We start from the raw sequence: 20,033 nt of genomic DNA, 5'->3' as shown, positions 1-20,033 counted from the left end.
TATACACTCTGCCCTTTAATCAGTGTGAAAAGCACTTTGTGATAAGTAGTCATTAAGGCAGCAATGAAAAATACTATGAAATATGAATTTATATAGCAATGTCAGTCAAGTTGTGTTTTATGAGTCAAACAGATTTTGTGAAACACTCGGCTACAGAAGAGTTTCTGGTAGATGATTGTGGATTTGTTTAATTTTCTGTGTGTCCGTTTTGATTCGATCTGTGTGTGAACCTGTTTCTCTGTAGATGGTGTACCACAGTCTGCAGCTGGTGGCTTTTGCTGTCCTGGCCATCCTCATTATGCGCCTGAAGCTCTTCCTGACGCCACACATGTGCATCATGGCGTCATTGATCTGCTCCAGACAGGTCTGTCTCTCAGTGATGCACAAAAGCAAAACAAAAAAACTGCTTTCAATATTGTTTTACTTACAAAGTCTCCTCTTTACTTAAATATAATGAGTATGTTCTGTCCCTTCAGCTCTTTGGCTGGATTGGGGAGAAGTTTAAGCAGCACACTGTGGTTTTTGCTGTATTGGCCATCATGGCCATACAGGGAATGACCAATCTGCAGGCCCAGTGGGCGATCATTGGAGAGTTCAGCAACCTGCCCCAGGAGGAGCTGCTGGACTGGATCCAGGAAAACACCCGTCCTAGTGAGTGACCTTGCCTGATTTCATCGCTACCGAGCAAACAATAGTATTAAACAAGTATTAAGATTAATAAGCAGCTCGCCCTGATTGCAGCATAAAATTTTAAAGTACCGTATTTCCCGGACTACAAAGCGCACCTGAATATTAGCTGCACAAGCTAAAATCAGGGGAAAATCCTGTTTTGTACATACATTAGCCGCACCTGACTAAAAGCCGCAGGTGTTTCAATGTTGACTTATCATATGTAAGAGAATATGCACAAAGGGAATTGTCAGGAAAGAGATGGCTGTTTGGAGACACACCCCTTTTATTAATATTTTGAAAAACAAGTTATGGGTACATATTTGCACATGTAGTACATAACAGTAACCTACAGCACACCAGAAAAATAGATTCGGACTACCTTTTAGGCTCAGGTGCAGTGACACGGCTTTAACAAGAAGAAAAGTCAGTCATTCACCACCATCTTTCTCTTCTTCCTGCGCACTAAAACCACCAAAGTCCTCTCCTCCAGTGTCGGATACAAACAGGCTCAGGATGGCTTCGTCATCCACTCTCCGCTTCTCTCCTTCGTTGTCACTTTCAAAACCAAAGAAATCCTCATTGTCAGTGTCGGAGTCCTCCTCTCCATCATGCAGCAGTCCAGCCCTTCAAAATCCGTTGGTGATCGTGGATGTTTTCACACTTTTCCACGCTGTCAGATTCCACCGGTGGAGTTGGGCATAACTTGCTTTTCGCAAGTTTATCGCCGCTCATCATCCACGCCTCCCGCTGAACGCGTAGCGCTACTTTGAAGTTTGTTTTTCGCGCTACTTCGTACGGCACTACGTTGCCTGGCGGACGGACATGTGACTAACATACCACTCTTGAACCCCGATCCTTCCGCCAGGCAACGTAGTGCCGTACAACAGCGGAACAAACAAAACAAATCGTCTTACGATATCACAAAAATCACGGACAATCATAGAAAAGCCGCACCTGACTAAAAGCCGCAGGGTTCAAAGCTTGTGCAAAAAGTAGCGGCTTATAGCCCGACAATTACGGTATATTCTATTGTTATAAATTATGAAGTACTGTATATAATCTAATGAATGAAAACTTTCCTGTTTGATGCTCTGCTTTTGGTTTGTTTTCTTTTTATTTGGTTTTTGCTTTGATTGCAGATGCTGTGTTTGCTGGAGCGATGCCCACCATGGCCAGCGTAAAGCTTTCCACTGGTCGGCCTATTGTCAACCACCCTCACTACGAAGATGCTGGGCTGAGGTCAGAGGAATCTACAGCTCTTCTTCAATCTCCAATCTAGCATTAAATTGGTCATTTTAAATCTTTTATAGCTATTCTTCAAATGATGATTGTGCTACTTTTCACTTCATTAACTTAATTCTGGAAGCAAAAATGTTGGGTCAATTTTTCCCCACATCAAAAATACAGGTCCTTTATTACCTTTTTGTTCTCATCCCACTGCTTTATCACACTTTATAACATTGTTGATTCTCACAGAGAGAGAACCAAGCTGGTCTACTCCATGTACAGCCGCATGTCTGGAGAAACCGTTAAGAGGAACCTCATGAAGCTGGGAGTAGAGTTTTTCATCCTTGAGGATTCGTGGTGCACCAGGCGAACCAGGTACTGCAACAGCACCGCTGCTCCTTTCACTGTCGTGTGCACAGTAGACAAGCTTAAGTCGACCCCCCTACTGCAGCAGTCCACGCTGCTAATGAAGTTGCACGATTAAACAGTCAATTTGTGTTTATTATTATATTTACAAAATGCCAGTTTTTGTGTTGGTTGTATCATTTTATTTTGTTGTATTTATCCGCGATACCTTAAAGGCCAGTCCGTAAAAATATTGTCTGACATTAAACCGGTCCGTGGCGCAAAAGAGTTTGGGGACCACTACCCTGCTGGACAACTTTTACTCCTTTTAGGCAAACAGTGCAACCATTAAGTTTGCTGTTAAATCTGTTTTGACCACTGTTAACACAACACAATAAAAATTTGAAGAATATTTTCAAAAAGGGATTAATTAAAAAGACAAACAAAATGGAATCGAATTCAACTTTGTCATTGCACATGTCACAAGTACAAGGCAACGAAATGCAGTTTGCATCCATCCAGAAGTGCTTTAGCCATGATATAGATATATTTCAAATATATATTAGCAATAATATAGATATATTACAGAAATGGGTCTGTTATAGGTATGTTACAATGTACACGGTATGAAGGTATGTTATGAATATGCAATAACTATAAGTATGTATAGGCTATGAACAGGATATAAATATGGAAACTATACAGAAATATGAACTATGCAAGTTATAAACAGTTGTAAACAGTTGTAGAACTATAATTATTGTATTGTACAGAATGATTGTTTATACAGAATTATACAGTAGTGCAGTTAAGATAAGTGAAATATGTGGATAATTTCTACAGAGGCTGTATAAAGTTCTAGTGGTTGTGAGTGTTGGTTCAGTCCATGTTATTATTGTGTGTATGAGGGTACAGTTGTCCATTTGTTTGTTTTTGTCCATTGTGTGTGTGTGTGTAGGTGGTTGTGGGTGTGTGTATGTTCAGTCCGTGAGTTTAATGTGAGTTCAGGAGTCTGACAGCTGTGGGGAAGAAGCTGTTCCGGTACCTGGTGGTCTTAGTCCGGAGGCTGTAGCACCTCCCAGAGGGCAGTAGGGTGAAGAGTCCATGTGCTGAGTGACTGGAGTCTTTGATGATTTTCCCAGCCCTTTTCAGACACCGCTTCCTGTAGATGTCATTTATGGTGCTCCGGTGATGCGCTGGGCAGTTTTCACGACCCTCTGCAACGCCTTCCGGCCCAAAGCAGAGCAGTTCCCGTACCAGACTGTTATACAGGTGGTCAGGATGCTCTCGATGGTGCAGCGATAGAGGTTCACCAGGATGTCTGAGGACAGGTGGTTCTTCCTCCGAGTCCTCAGGAAGAAGAGGCGCTGGTGAGCCTTCTTGTCCAGCTTGGAGCAGTTGGTCGTCCAGATGAGATCCTCGGAGATGTGGACTCCCAGGAACTTGAAGCTGCTCACACGCTCCACAGCCGTCCCTTTAATGTAGATGGGTGGATGTGGGTCAGCAAAATGGTATCCCTGAAACCTTTAACATTGCCTTTTATCTTATTTAATTCTTGTTTATCTTTCTCATTCTTCCTCTCCATCAGACCTGGGTGCAGCATGCCAGAGATCTGGGATATTGAGGACCCCCAAAATGTTGGTAAAACCCCCCTCTGCACCCATATTTCCAGGAACTCTCGACCCCACTTTACCACAGTCTTTTCCAATGACATTTACAAAGTTCTCAAAGTCCCCAAAGCCACCAAAGATCTCAGATAACATCGCTGGACACACTGGCTCAACACCAAACTGTTCTTTGCGTCACTTCTTTGTCGTGCATTTTTTGGTCACTCACTGCCGTTGCTGCTTTTTACTTCCCGAAAACCCCGGTTCCACATTTCTTTTGTTATTCTGATTCACCAAACGGTGGCTCAAAAACAGGTTGGACATAACAAACAAGTATGCCATGAGTCTAAAACCTCTTGGTGGCATCACAGCTCTCAGTATTTTTAACTCAAAGTCTCTTTCCAGACTAGCTATTGCTGCGTTGTTGTCACTAGTGATGTTCATTATATGAAAGCCAGGCGGTGGTGGTTGTAGCTCTCCATTTAGCTTCCTGGCATTGGTCTTGTTACATATATTCCTTATTTTAAGGGATGCTCTACTTACATTTGTATAGTGTTTTTCTTACTGTGTAGACCCGATTTTGACTTTCACTTCAGAAGTAAACTTTTGTCTGGCAAGACCAATCAGTGATGTCCACATACTGTGAAGCAATACCCTCTGCAAACCTGGCAAAAGCTGACTTCTTCTATTGTTATGCACAGTGTTGATGTATGAAACGATTTTTCAGTAGTACACTATTTTTATAATTTATTGGTGTCACCGTTTTTATGCAACTTTAAAAGTGTTGAAACATTTTATTTTCAAGCAAACAGTGTTTTGAGGCTTTTGGGAGTCTAGGAAGAAAATAATGTTCTTGTGTTTTAAAATGTACATAACATTGATGTCTATGTGAACTGAATTCACTCAAAAAACATTTTAGCTTAATTGGGAGCAGAGCTTTTGTTGTTGCTTCAGTAATAGTTAGTTTATTGTATAATTTTTATGTCCGAGAAGGTAACGAAAACATCGATTTCTTTGATTGTTTTGTAAATACTGACTACGTTGTTTTGTAAACTGCTGATGGCCTTTAAAATGTTCTTTGTGCTTCTTGAATTATTGTTTGTTGCCAAAGGAAGTTTTATTATCAAAGCTGCATATTCAGGGTACTGTAGCATATGAAAAATTCATTTTTATGTGACAGCCAATCAGTTATTCGTAGCAGTAAATTTTATGGTAATGGTAGCAGTCGCCGGTTCCTTTGTCGGACCACATTAAAAACATGCCTCATTTGATTTATGCCATTACTTGAGAATAACAATGCCCCTGTCATGTCTGTTTAATAAATATGTAGCTATAGCCAGAAGCGGATCAGCTTGGCTTATTTTGGCAAAAGGACTGGAAAATGGGGAAAAGAGCTTAACTGGCTCCTTTAGAGAGTTATAGGAAAAAAACATAACAGGTCATAGTGTGATAACTTGAAAACGAGGTGACGTAGGATTTTGAAATTGATACCATAAGTGCGTCTACTAACAACTGCGGGCGACCTCGTCGTCAAGGTCAGAGGTCAGGTTTTCTGAAAATCTTGTAACAGGATGACTCCAGATGGAAGTCCAATTGATTTTCAAATTGATGGCATAGGTGCATTTATTAAAAATCTGAAATGAAAACTCTGAATCCCTTTTAGGGAAGAAGTTTGGTGACCTTGGTCTCAAAGTCAAGCTCAGAGGTGAATCTTGGGAACATGACACTCAATTCATATTGTAGGTCTGTCTGCTAAAAATCTCAGACGAGTTTGAATCCCAGTGACTTCGAACTCAAGGTCAGCTTTCTAAAAACCACCTAGGCCATGAATTACTTGTTTAAATAAACCTGAATCTTCACGTCTAAAAGTCGATGGCTTGATCAACAGCTGATGGCTCAAGTTACATTAATATTTTCACAATTTACAATAAAGAACTAAGATTTTGCTCATTCCCTCAAAATACATCTGTACAGAGTTTAACCGTTCAGCTTCAGCCGCCTACAAACAGTGAAGCTTGTCCTGCATTTCTGATTGTCTGTGGTGTCAGGAACGAACCTCAGAGACCATTCTCGTGGGATTTTTACATTGCAAAGCAAATTTCTCATCAAAGTTGAAATATTTTAATTTGGGTAAACATGGATTTGCCTGTAATGCTGCAGTTTTCCCTATTTCAGAGATTTGGTTGGTTTATTTGTCTTAATAATAATCAGATTCAATAAACCCTTGAAGTCAGTTTTATGCCTGTTAAGATTCATAAGTGCCATGACTCCTGGTAAAGGAGTTTTTTAATCTTTTCAGACTTGTATCCCTCTGTATAATCTATGAATCTCTGAGCTTCTTTACTGATGTGTAATTAATATTAAAATGACAATAAAAACCGGCACAATACACTTTCGTACACTTGTGTTTTACACCCTGCAGCACCACAACTCGCCGTGGTGCACGACCTGCAGAAACAGCTGTTTATCACACTGTGCTGCTCTTAGGTGGTGTGATGAAAATGTTTTCCTACAAAATCACAATTCCATGTTCAAGTTTCGTTTGTTTGCTTGTTTTTCCTCCCAGTCCTTGTGCTAAGGTGAGACACAAACTTGTTGGCTATAGCTTAATATTTGGTATACAGACATGTGGTGAGTGTGGCTCTTTTAAAAATGTAAAACTATTCCTGTGAGAGGAGTGAACCACCTTCACCAACAGGAGTAACTCAACCGTCACCACTCAGGTGTTTTTTCTATTGCCACTTTTCTTCATAAGATATTTCCTCCAGTCATTTATAAAAATGTATCAATGATTGTTTTAGTTTATATAAAAAAAGCTGATTTTGTTTGTTTTCTTGACAGATTAAAGATGTGTCTTGGGGTGAATAATTTACCTGACTTTGGAATCAGGAATAAGATAAGATTTTTTTTTTTGTTGAAAACTGTTATCTTCACGGTTGGGGAAAAAGTCGTTTCTGTGATGTGAATAAATGTGGCGAATTAATGTCTGAAGATTTTAATGGTGTACAAGCGAGCTTGCAAGTGCCCGGTTTTAAGCAACTGTGCCATTGTCACACTTTCCCAGACACTTTGACAAAATCACTTTATTCCACTCTCTGGCCTCGTTGTGTTTCTGATGTTTTTTCTATTTGTCTATATTTTCTGTATTTAAAAAATAAAATATTTGGAGTGAGCACCATTGCTTTGTCTTAAATGTAGATGTGAAAAGCACAAATCAAGCATTTATTTGAATTTTTAAAAAGATTGTTTATTGATTTATTTGAATCTGGTGTATTTTCCATTTATTTTTTTGTTGGCTGTATTCGTCATGCTTTCTTTGCGCTCTGCACTGCCTTTGTAGACATTCAAGAGTCGCATCAAATATGTCCTGACAGCATTGGGAGAAACTCGCCCACTGACCTGATCACAACACCTGTTTGGTTGTAATGGTGAGGCTGAATGTCTCGTGAGTAACTGCCTTTAGCTAACTGTTCTTTAGCTGTTGTTTACACAAAGTCAGTGTGTGATGCTCAGATTGGAATACAGGTCTCTCTTTATTAGCCTTCTGATTCTATTCTGATAAATTGGCACTGTGTCCCCTGCCTATGATGGCCTACCCCAGTTGTCATAGAGTGATGGATTTCTTTTGATTTGTTAAAATTCCGTAAGTGAAATAATTTTTCCACCTAATCCAGGACAGAACCATAAACCTCCACTTCGCACAGACTCAGATATTCCTCTCTTCCTGGGATGACAACGTTAACGTAGCGGCCATCCATCCCGTTGCATTGGAACTCTTGAATGCCGCCTGCAGGGATACTTGTGATCACAGCACACCTGGCAAAGGAAGCAGAAATCACTTGATTAACCTGGATACTTTCACCATGTCTCTGATGTAATGGTTTTGAATAACGCTGGGTTCTTCAGATTTCACTTAGAGCTGCACAAGGAGCTGACCATGAAGGAGAAAGCTGGCAAGTTTAATCTATTAATGTTTTTGCTTAATGGTTGGAGTCACAGAGTGTATTGATTAATGTACTGCTGCTGCCATCAAGACTGTAAAAGACAAAAATCCCAACTGAGGTCCAATTTGATAATGCTTTAAATTATGCTAAATTATAATGCTTTCAGTTTTTATTCTGTAAAGTACCTGGGATTGCTGTTTCCATTGTTGTCAAGAGAGTCTCCAATGCGAATCTCAGCCCTGTTGAGTCGTTCTGGGTCAGAATCAGAGTTGACTATCTTAACAGAAAACACTTTGTGTGTTTTGCGCAGGTCAAGTCGCCACCAGGGGATGTTGTCATAGCTTGTCTGAGTGCAGGATCCTTTTTCTGGGTTGCTGTTACGATTTCCATCTATGGCGTTATATGCAAGCCCTAAGGTCTGCACTGATGACTGTGTGGCTTTTCCTTGGAGTGCAAGGTTCTCTCCTGCAAAATAAGGTTGAGGGATTTATGTTCTCATCACAGACACATCAAGACAGTTTACTTGAATGGATGAGATGATCAACGCAGAGACCTTTAAACAAGCTCTCACAACTTTTGTTTTTTTTTGGGGGGGGTTTGTGGAGCCAACTGAAATTTTAAAAACTGTGCCGTACTTGTTTTTTAAAATTTTTCTCAACAGTTTAATGGTTACACTTTTTGGCATCTTCCTGGAAGAGAGCTGCTCGCTTCCTCAGTTTTCCAGAGTACAGTTCAGCAGTGACTATAGTGGCTTGCAAAAGTACTCGGCCCCCTTGAACTTTCCCACATTTTGCTGCCCATAGACTTTGCCTGATGAGTGCTAATGACTAAATAGAGTGCACCTGTGTGTAATCTAATGTCAGTACAAATACAGCTGCTCTGTGACGGCCTCAGAGGTTGTCTAAGAGAATATTGGGAGCAACAACACCATGAAGTCCAAAGAACACACCAGACAGGTCAGGGATAAAGTTATTGAGAAATTTAAAGCAGGCTTAGGCTACAAAAAGATTTCCCAAGCCTTGAACATCCCACGGAGCACTGTTCAAGCAATCATTCAGAAATGGAAGGAGTATGGCACAACTGTAAACCTACCAAGACAAGGCCATCCACCTAAACTCACAGGCCGAACAAGGAGAGCGCTGATCAGAAATGCAGCCAAGAGGCCCATGGTGACTGTAGACGAGCTGCAGAGATCTACAGCTCAGGTGGGGGAATCTGTCCATAGGACAACTATTAGTCGTGCACTGCACAAAGTTCTGGGGGTGCTTCTCTTCAGCAGGGACAGGGAAGCTGGTCAGAGTTGATGAGAAGATGGATGGAGCCAAATACAGGGCAATCTTGGAAGAAAACCTCTTGGAGTCTGCAAAAGACTTGAGACTGGGGCGGAGGTTCACCTTCCAGCAGGACAACGACCCAAAACATAAAGCCAGGGCAACAATGGAGTGGTTTAAAACAAAACATTCATGTGTTAGAATGGCCCAGTCAAAGTCCAGATCTAAATCCAATCGAGAATCTGTGGAAAGATCTGAAAACTGCTGAAGAAGAATGGGCAAGAATTTCAGTCTCTAGATGTGCAAAGCTGGTAGAGACATACAAAAAAAGTATGGTGAGAAAGAAAAGGGTGTTGTTTAATTTCTTACCAGTTGGGGCATGATACCCATAAACCTCCACTTCACAGAGTGTAAGAATTCTGTTTGAACCTGGTAAAAGCACAGTGACATAACGTCCCTCCACACGATTACTGAAAGTTATGGTGTGTGAGCTCCCTGCAGGAATTGAAGAAATTATAGCAACCCTAAAAGAGAGGAAGAAGCCTGTAGTCTCAAGTCTTTCTATTATACAGAAAAGTTTCAGATAAATACTGAGTACACTGGAAATTATCAGTGACTCACCGTGGGTTTGCAGCGCCATTGTCTTGTAACTTGTTGCCAATATGAATCTCTGCTCCATTGATCCTTTCTTCGCAACAGTCTTCTCGATTGGTGATGATCATGGAGGTGATTATATAGGACTCCAGCAAGTCTACTCTCCACCAGGGGTTTGCCTCTGTTGCAGTGTGACTGCATGATCCATAATTAAAGCGAGATTTACGGTTTCCATCGATAGCATTACCCGCTGCTGCAAATCCATCCCACTCTCCCGGGTTGATTAGACGTGACTGCGTGGCTTTTCCACGTAAAGCCACATTTTCTGTAAAAGATATAAACATATTTTCATCAGCTTTGTTTTTCCTTTGGAGGAATTGATATCATCCAAAAACCTGTGTGTTCAATCTACGATCATTAGCTTGACATGAAAGTTGAGCCTTTAGGGTTCCAAGTAGTAACAACACACATGACTTTCTCGATCAGTTCATTTTGGTTATTGCTTAGCTTTTGGGCATCATCTTCAAGAGGTTAATATTTTGTTGTTGTTTTTTTACAGATTTGACTTAACACGTATTGGATGGAACGCCATGAAATTTGCACAATCAATACATGTCATTAACTTTGGTGATCTTTTTTTTATACAGTTAGGATGTCCACTTTTATTTTTTTAATTCTACTATGATTGGATCAGCATGCCATTTTTATGTACATTCACATTTGTTTTACAGTTAAAAATAATACTACTGCATCTAGTGATCTTTTATAATTGATCCTAATGTGCTGGTATTTGTACATCGTACTTACGGTAAGTGAAGACTGAGGACATCTGCACAAAGAGGAGCAAAAGAGATGCTCTACTGAAGCTCATAATTCTGGTTGATACAAAGAAGATAAAAAAAGATTTAGGTTAGGTAATTTAGGTTTTTCCCAATGTGCAGGTACTGGAGTACAAAAACTGAATACATGCACAGTCAAGTGCAAATCTGTCAAAAAGTTCCTTAATACAGTGAATTGTTGAAAAATGTAAGATGACTGAAATAAAAATGTTAATTCTTACCCTGAATTTGTTCACGTAATCAAAAAAGAGTCAACTCTCAGGCAAGGCAAAGCTTATCATTACTATTTACTTTAAATACCATATTCAGCATGGACACTATCCAATCACATTACATTACAGAGTTTACTCCCACCACTTATCACCTTTGGACACCTTGAAATGTTTTGACAATGTTTATATAATGCACTTTGTGTATACACACACACACGTAGGAAAATATTTAGTATACACATCCAGAAATGCATACACTATTATATATTGTACATATATTTATTAGTTTCAGGTTGGCCATTCTTGTATTTTGCTCGTTTGTGTTGTTGTGTTTGCACATCTCTGTTGCTTGTGGGGCTCGCACACAAGAATTTCACTCGCATGTGCTGTGCCAGTGTGCCTGCACATGTGATGTGACAATAAAAAGTGATTTGATTTGATTTGATTTGATTTGATTTTCGTGTTTAATATTACTATTTGACTTTGTTTTCCCGAGTGGATCATTACGGTTTTGCCATACTGCTCCACTTTATTGAACTTTATTACTAATTTATTTTTTACTTTTAAGTTATTACAATTGGAAGAGACATGACCGAGGGATAGGAAAGTGAAAGATGTAGACAAGAGAAGTTGAAAAAAAGAAGAGGGACCGTGAGGAAAGACACTAAAAATCTGCTAGATCACCTGCTGGAAAAAAAAGGAAAACAAGCATCCTGGCAGAAGTAACAGAAAATGATTTATTCTTGGTCAGAACCAATGACTAGTAAATGGTCATCTGTGGAACAAACAACTTCTTCATTGAGATCAAGGAGTCGACTTGCAGTCAAATCTCTGGAGGGGGATTTTAAGTCACATTAGTCATCAACACCCTCCAGTCATATCAAATGATAGTCTTGCAAACATGTTACAGAGCATTAATGCACATTCAGGTCTCACAGTGCTATTTGACTGGAAATTACTGCGTTAAGTCTTTTATCTTTTTACATCTCTTTTGTCTTCCACAATTTAAACACATCATCAAAAGACCGATATTAGTTGTGTTGTACACTGTAACAATATTTCCAGTTGTCATTGTGATGTTGTAGTTACACCTTTATCTACAGGTTATGTTTTTTTGGTTTTCCATATAATTCAAAAAGTCAGCATTTTGTTGATTACTGAACTTTGTACTTAACAGTTGAGTCAACATGAAGGCCTATCAAAATATTTGCATGTCGTTACCTCACTCTCTGCTTGGGTAAGTATTACACAGTTTAGTGTCACCACATGAATGGACTGTAACGATGCTCTCAATAACTATAACTTTAAAAATAAAAATTCTAAAATATAATAATAATAATAAAAATAAATATAGCATAAAACCACCAGTCCCTTTTTTTTTATTAAACATTAAAATGTTGTATAACTCATACTGGTCAGCTAGCATAAAACATGGAAGCACTTTGACATTCTAGTATTAAACGTCTAAATGAAATTATGTTAAATTTCTCCCCACACCTTTTAAATACAGCACATAATAAAAAAAATAAAAACAGTTATTATTTTTAAAATGTAGAAAATTGTCTAAATGACAAATAAATAATAAAATGAAAAGAAAGGTTTTAAATGGTTTTATTGTATTTCAATAATCATTACATACAGCTTTTTCTTTCTTCAGCAGGTACAATGACAATCCATCAATTGCTTATGGTAGGAAAAAAAATTAGGAGCTGAAAACATTTCCAGACATCTATCACAATGTGCAGGTTGTATACATGTTTATCTGATTTTGCTTTTATATTGTCTGTATTTATCTTACAAAGTATTTTCAGTCCTCTATCCTAAAGTCTCATCATGCAGTCACAGAAAAACTTAAAATGAGCTGTGTGGGAATTCAGTTATAGATAGATAGATAGATAGATAGATAGATAGATAGATAGATAGATGATGAGTGATTAGTAAGTGACAGATGAGTTTTGGTTCATATGATCATGTGTAAAAGTTGAATGTTATGAACCTAATCAAGTTTAGATCCATACACTTCAACTTCACACAGACTAAGGAACTCTTCTCGGGCCGGGATGACAATGTTCACATAGCGGCCGTCCATTCCATTGCATGTGAAATTAGCAACAGCACCTCCCGCGATGTTTGTGATCACTGCACACCTGGCAGATGAAACAAAAAGGTTAGCAAGTTTTGTATTTTAAAAAATGTCTTAAATTAAAAAACACACAGGGATTTTGAGAGCTATATACACTTTTCAGTTCAGGTTTGTTGGAGGACTACACATGCATGTTTTTGTGTTTTGTTTTGGGTAGTTTCTACATTTGGGTAGAGCTAAAATAGTAAAACAAGTCTACACCACCATTCTCATCATGGCAATTAAAATTATATTATAAAAGGAATTTCTGCCATTTGTGAGACTGAACGGCTTTTCTGTTGTTTCCACAAAGTCTGTGAAACTGGCATCGGTACTGGGAGCAACTTGCCAGGTGTTTTTACAGATTTTAACAGACTTCAAAAGTCAACAGTCTTTAAACTACCTGGGGTTGTTGTTGCCATTGTTGTCAAGGGAATCTCCAATGCGAATCTCAGCTCCGTTGAGCCGTTCGGGGTTGGAGTCAATGTTGACAATTTTAACAGAAAACACTTTATGGGTTTTGCGCAAATTAAGACGCCACCAGGGGCTGATGTTGTTGTTTGTGTGAGTGCAGGAGCCCTCTTCCCACTTGCTGTTACGATTTCCATCGATGGCATTGTATGCAAATCCAAATCCATACAACGATGACTGTGTGGCTTTTCCTTCAAGTGCAAGATTGTCTCCTGCAAAAGGAATAAATTGATAAAAATAACTGTCAACATCTGCATGTGTTTGCTGTTAACAGTTACAGTTAGTCTTGAAGAAATGCATGCCATTTGATTGACTTTTTCAATGTATTATTTCTTTTCTGTTCCAAGGTTAAGTATTTGAGATCAATTCCCAATGATCAGGTGATCCCCTATAATAGCACTTGGTAATGGTGAAAGGAAGAACTTCTTTTTAACAGGACCTTCAGCAGAACTAGACTGCAGTGCAGGTGCAATGATTTGCTCTTTTTGGTGTGGTGAGCACCAAAACACAAAAAAGAACAGCATATAGAGACTATGATTAATAAAGAGGACAAAGCACTAACTGTGTTAGAGATAATATCAAAGTCACACGCTGAGCATGCATGTTTTCATACTACCTGATAGGGAAAAATATGCCAACAGTGGGAGTTTCAGACAAGCGAGGGAATGAGACTCCCTGTCGTTTGGGTTTCACAAGGAGGTCGAGCAAAATGCAGTAATTTGCAAAACATGCTGTAAAAACTTTTGCCGCAAAAGGCTGTAGTACCATGAATTTATTCCACCAGCTGAAAAGTCATCCACTACAAAAAGGCTGTTTTAAACTCCGCATGTCAACGTCTCCCCACACCCAAGAAAACATGAACCAGCTGTGATACCTGTGGCTGTTCTTGGTCAGTCGTTTTATAGTCACTATCTAGACTTTTGTTTCTGTAATTTGAGGTGATCACATTTTTGAAAATAAGATTTGTTTTTGAGGTTATTTAAGCATATGGTGATGTTTTATTTTCCTCATATCTCCTAGCCCAAATCCCCAGCAGCCTGAGTGTAGACCAGCTTGATACCTGGGTTTCATACCCCAGGGCTCTTTCTATTTTACCTTTGTAATGTCAAGGAAGATGTGATTTCGTGAGGACCCAAACGCAGAACACAGAGAGACAAAACTATAACAATTTATAACTATAACTATAACGGTTTATTAAGGAAGATGATAAGAACAGGTACTGAAGCAGATAACAAAAATAGAAAAGAAAAACTGGCTGTGGAAAACTAAACTGGGAAAACTGAAAAGTACAAGAAAACCCAAAATAAACCTCTCGGAGAATGTAACCCAACTTACAAATACTCCAAAACTGAAATAAGCCCACACTTGGAGATGAAAGTGCTCTAAGATGTGATGGGGTCTGATCATTCCAGACTTCGTTCGTGAGAAGATTGTTAATTCAATCTTGAATTTAACAGGAAACCAATGATGAGAAGTTAATATAGAAAAATATCATCTCTCTTTTGAGTCCCTTTTTGAATACTAGTGTTTTGGATCAACTGAAGACTCTTCAGGGATCTTTTAGAACAATTTGATAATAAGTAATTGGAATACTAAAAAGTATGGACTGGTTTTCAACATCTTTCTGAGACTAAATGTTTCTAATTTTACCAATACTGTGCAGATGACAGAACGTAGTCTTACATATTTGTTTAATATGCACATTTATGAACATATCCTGGTCAAAAATGACTTAAATATACATCAGTGTTACTGGAGACAAAAGTAATACAGTCCACAGTAAGCACCTGGTTAGGCAACATGTTTATAAACTTCCGGCCGAGAACAATATTACAGATCATTCAGCGCAGTATGTCTATTGGATATAACTTAACAAATTCATTTTGTTTTCTGGGTTCTAGATAAATAAAATTGGGTGTCATCTGCATAGCAGTGAAAATGTATGTTATCTATGCCAACAATATTACCTAAGACAATTTTTTCTTTCTTAAACTAATAAGACTAGCATCACTGGGATTCCTACGAATTTGGCTGTAAGGCTGCATACTGTCCATCTTTATGTAATAGCTCATATTCTTACCAGTTGGAGAACGGTATCCATAGACTTCCACTTCACAGAGTGTGAGAATCTTTCTTGAACCAGGCAGAGTCAATATAACATAGCGCCCCTCTGCTCGATCAGTGAAAGTCACACTGAAGGATATGCCAGCACCAACTTCAGAAATTTCACCAACCCTAACAAAAAGTGTGTGAGAGAGAAATATAGGATATATAGCTTTAGTGTCCTTGTGTGTAGCTTACCAGGGTAACATATTAGAACATGTGATTGTCAGTAATACAGTTGGTTCCATAAGTTGTTGGACATTTTGTAGGTTTTTAAATCAAATGATATGCAGCTTTCAGCTTTGGTTCAAGGGATTTAAGATTAAAATTACATCGTTGTTTAGGAATTACATCTGTCTTAATACATATATTATCACAGGCTAAAAATTAATTGGACAAACTAACATAATTTTAAAAGTAAGGATTGTTTTTAACCCCTTACAATGAACAACTGCTTGACGTCTACAACCCATGGACATCAACAAGTGCTGTTTAGTTGCTTGAGATGTTCTGCTAGGCCTTTACTGCAGCTACCTTCAGTTGCTGCTTGTTTCTGGGTCTATCTGCCTTCAGTTTTTCACTGTCCATTTGAACAGTGTCCAGTAAGTTTTACAGTATTTAGCTGAATCTGACGAGTTCTGCAGTTCTGTACCCTGTATGCCTCAAGATTCATCCAGCTGCTTCAAATGGCAGTAACATCTTCAAACACTCTCAGTCATACACTGCCTATACCATCAGATTGCCTCCAGTATATTTTCAGATAATATGGTTTTCGGTCTTATATTTAAAATTACTACAAAAAGCCTCAGGGAGTCTCGGGGAACAGGCCTAACCTGGCCATAAAACTGCCTGCCAAGCTTTAACTTATGAGACTTTGAAAATGTGTGTTTAAAAATCGTTATAATTCATATACACTTATTCCCTTAAATTAAATCTGGAAGTTTTAACTTCATTGACATATCAATTAGCTGTTTTAAATCAATTCCAAAATTGGTTTGACTGACACAAAAATTGTGTCAATCCAACAAATTGTGGGCCAAACTTTAGAGCAAATCAGACTTTATACTGCTCAGATGTATTTTTAAGTAGTGGTATATCTGTAGCAAGCAGCCGGAAGTTATAGAGCAAAAATGATGGCAAATGAAGTAACAGATGTTGAGCCTTCAAAACTGTTAACTGTCCGCTTTCAGACTATCAATATTTGATTTAACTATAACCACATGTCCAGAGATAAAAACCCTTTTCTCAAAACTGACAAACAAAGGAACAACCTCTACTGCTATCACTGATCCAGTTTGAAAGACAGCGGTAAGCCAAGATCGCTAACACCAAGAGAAACAGAAAAAGGCTAAATAAAAGATAAAAAATCTCTCTGTATAAATTGATTGTATTTTTTTCTTTATTTGTACTAACTTTGGGTTTCCTAAACCTTCGTTGTTCAAAGAGTTGCCTATGTGGATCTTTAGCCCGTTGAGCCTTTCATGACAGCAGTCTCCTCTGTTGGTGATGGTGACAGAAGTGATGATGTAGGACTGAAGCAGGTCCACTCTCCACCAGGGACGGTTCTGTGCACTAGTGAGTGTGCACGATCCCGCCCTGAAGTCAGAGTTACGGTTTCCATCAATTGCATTGTGGGCAGCTGAGAGGACGTGGTCCTCAGAGATCGACTGGGCTGCTGTACCACGCAAGGCCACATTTTCTGTGAATTAGGGAGTCACAGAAATAAGATAAAATAATAGGAAAGACATTCAAACAGACAGCAAAACTGCCCAAGCATCTAAGTTGTTGCACATGAGTTATGAGGTATTTATTTATGTGACCTAATTTCTACTGGAATTAATAAAGTATTATAATTATTTCCTTTCTGAGTTAGCTTATGCAAGACAGGTTTGTTTTGTAGTATGACCTTCAGAAAGGTCAGTCTAGCTTTTACAGCAGGACAACATAAACCACAAACTTTTATGCAGAACACAATTCTAAAAACCAAAATATACTGTATATGAATTACTTATAGGCACTTGCTGCCAGAGTTGTGAAAGTCCAAAACTAGTCGTCTTGGAGAAAATAACACCAATACTTTAAGCAGTCCAGACAGTCAAATTATAAAGATACATTATTTGATATTATAATGTATTTTGAACAAGCATGTCAGTATAATTATTTTACAAGACTCCTACAAGCAGACCACTCTGAATGTGTCAGTAAATAATATTCTGTTTTTCTCTACGCATGCAGTTAGTTTGTTGATTTGCAAAGTTTTCAGTTGAGTCGTTTGCAATAGCGTAACCCTTCTGTGGATTAAATCTGCATGTAGTCTGATTTCTCATAGTTTCCATAGATTTCTGATTTCATTTTTCACTCCTGTATCAGAATGCATAAATTCCTTTCCCATTGCCTGTCTTTTTTACTGGCGATTAAAAACATACAGAAAATACCTGTACTTTGTACTTTGCTATATTATAGAAATAAACTGTCTGCACCAGCATTTTTCACACATTAGTAGATCATCTGCACAACTTTCCAATCTCATAGGTGATTTTTTGTTTGTCATTAAGGCCTCATGTTAATTAGCATTATGTAAATCTTTGAATTATGTGATAACCCCCCACTTAAGCATTTGTGGATTTTTAAATCAGGAGTATTATCTCTTGGCAGCAGGCATTTTCATAGCTACTGAGGCAAGGACTGTTGCTAAAGGACATTTTGTATGATGCTGATACGCCATTTTTAACATTTAAGACATTACTCTCATGTCACACTTACGATAAGTGGAAGTCGAACTCGTTCTTAAGAGGAGCAGCAGAAGGAAAACACTTGTTTTCATTATTCTGGTTAAGAAAGATGATATCTGTTGAGAACAAACAATATTTAGTCCTTTCTAGTTCCTAGTTATTAGTTATTACTGTAAGTATATTCCATTAGGACTCTTTCTTCAGAAATAAGCTAAGTCTATCTCTTTTTTCCCTGTGGAATCTGGTCAGTGAGAGTCAAAGGCTTTAAAACAATATTTTTCCAGGTTTCTTCCTTAAATGGTGGGAAGCAATATGCACAATTTGTAGACTCTGAAGAAATACTAGAAGTAAAGTCTCTAGCAGACACCATTTATTTGTTAAATCAGGTTGCCATTCAATGTTTTCTTTTCAAAGAAAAAAAATAAGTTGCTATACAGATGGGGATTTATACTGGAAAGTGATCTTACAATTGAGTTCCTCTTTTTGTCTGTAACAGATGGTCATTTCTAACTGTGCTTTTCATAAATAAAAGAAAGAAAAGTGTTACCTGAGGATCCGGACAAAGCAGTTGCCTTTTTCCTGAAACAAAAGCTGCTATTTCTGTTTGTTTTTATCAATGCATCTCATCTCTCAGCTGAATCAAACCAAACATTAAAATTGATCTCATATTCCTCTTCAACTCTGTCTATTCACGACCCAGTGGTTTGTTCCCAGGCATCTGTGTTCCACTTCCAGTCATGACCTAACTTTCTAACACAGTAATGCAGATTTTTTTTATTTTTTTTTTTTACTGATTATTTTGCAACATCCTTGTTCTTGTACTTGCGTCACACACTGTTGTTCAAAAGTTCGGGATCGCCTCGAGCTTTCAGAAAATTGATAAAGGTTCCAGGGCACCAATAACTGTTTCTGTTTTTCTACATAATGAAAACATTTTCCATTGAAACAATGAAATAATGCTCAAAAATGTTCACTCAATAGAGGGGTCTGTGCCTGAGGTTATTTTACAAAAAAAAATCTAAACACACATATTTTCCATGACAGGATCCAGAGCATGTTTTGCAATTTCAATGAGGAAAATCTACAGGATTTATGGACTTCATGTGCCAGTTACTGGTAGACTTTGTTGACTCTCTCATGTGTACTGACATCATTGATTCCAGTATTGGGCCCAGTATATTTGGAGTTGTACATGTGCTAGGCTTTGGCAACAGCAACAGTGTTTTTAATGAAAATGTGTGGATGTGGTTCTAGAGTGGGAATTAGAAATTATAGAAGAGAGCCATCAATGATCAAAGTTCAGACTGAACTTAAATCAGATAAAAGTAGTTAAATATGTTAAGCAGCTGATAATGCAGCTTAAGCACAAATATGCAGAAGTACCAGAAAAGCCACAAACTTCTAGTGAAAAGTAAAAATGCCTAGCTGCACATTTTCACTTGCCCGGGTGTTTCAACATGACATATACTGTGACTTCTCCATTTTCCCAACTGAAACACATAAGCCAACAAATCTGCAGCAACTGTATGATGTTATTGTTTCAGTCATTTTCTTCTCCACCACACTCCCCTGCCACATGTGACAGGTTTTCTACTTCACTAAATTTATGAACCACCTCTGACGTCTTCCTCTTTTCCTCCTGCCTGGCAGGTTGAACATCCATTGCCCATTGCCCCGCTATCCTTCCTCTTCCTCGTGCAGTACATCATCATATTCTTACCCTACGTCCACAAAAACTTCTCCATCAGCTCTCTCAAAACAAACAGCCCATCTATAGTGCTCTTTCTTGGAAGAAAACTATACTACTGCTTGCTGATCATCACCTCTCGTCTTAACTGAGCTTCAACAGCTCTTTCCCATATCTTCATGGCATGGCTCATGAAACTTATCCCTA

General features: G+C 38.4%; 3 protein-coding genes across 5 annotated transcripts in view; 1 reads left to right on the top strand and 2 right to left on the bottom strand.

The window, feature by feature from the left end:
• The window catches only part of dpy19l1l (dpy-19-like 1, like (H. sapiens)), a 28,932-nt gene extending 21,908 nt beyond the window's left edge, over positions 1-7,024 (top strand). For all 3 annotated transcript variants that reach the window (XM_076890209.1, XM_004560173.4, XM_004560174.5), the window contains 5 exons: positions 245-364; positions 477-651; positions 1,812-1,911; positions 2,149-2,274; positions 3,833-7,024. In XM_076890209.1, coding sequence (XP_076746324.1) covers positions 245-364; positions 477-651; positions 1,812-1,911; positions 2,149-2,274; positions 3,833-4,004 — 693 coding nt within the window. In that variant the 3' untranslated portion in view covers positions 4,005-7,024. The remainder of the gene's footprint in view (positions 1-244; positions 365-476; positions 652-1,811; positions 1,912-2,148; positions 2,275-3,832) is intronic.
• A 48-nt stretch (positions 7,025-7,072) lies between these two features.
• LOC105941118 (uncharacterized) lies at positions 7,073-10,813 on the bottom strand. The gene is made up of 6 exons (XM_012921559.4): positions 10,721-10,813; positions 10,468-10,535; positions 9,688-9,985; positions 9,436-9,590; positions 7,981-8,260; positions 7,073-7,667 (listed from the first exon to the last, which is right to left on the bottom strand). Exons 2-6 carry the CDS (start codon positions 10,529-10,531, stop codon positions 7,517-7,519), a joined length of 948 nt encoding a protein of 315 aa, XP_012777013.3. The 5' UTR covers positions 10,532-10,535; positions 10,721-10,813; the 3' UTR covers positions 7,073-7,516.
• A 1,493-nt stretch (positions 10,814-12,306) lies between these two features.
• On the bottom strand, positions 12,307-18,883 carry LOC101482163 (uncharacterized). Its single transcript, XM_012921562.4, has 6 exons — positions 18,687-18,883; positions 18,171-18,255; positions 16,821-17,106; positions 15,385-15,539; positions 13,237-13,516; positions 12,307-12,858 (listed from the first exon to the last, which is right to left on the bottom strand). The coding sequence occupies exons 2-6, from the start codon at positions 18,229-18,231 to the stop codon at positions 12,708-12,710; spliced, it is 933 nt and encodes a 310-aa protein (XP_012777016.1). The 5' UTR covers positions 18,232-18,255; positions 18,687-18,883; the 3' UTR covers positions 12,307-12,707.
• Positions 18,884-20,033: the final 1,150 nt, after the last annotated feature.

Source organism: Maylandia zebra, linkage group LG11, assembly GCF_041146795.1.
Source record: "Maylandia zebra isolate NMK-2024a linkage group LG11, Mzebra_GT3a, whole genome shotgun sequence".
In the NCBI taxonomy this organism is placed as follows: domain Eukaryota; kingdom Metazoa; phylum Chordata; class Actinopteri; order Cichliformes; family Cichlidae; genus Maylandia; species Maylandia zebra.
The sequence above is the reverse complement of the archived record's forward strand: the minus strand, read 5'-3'. Positions and strand labels throughout refer to the sequence as shown.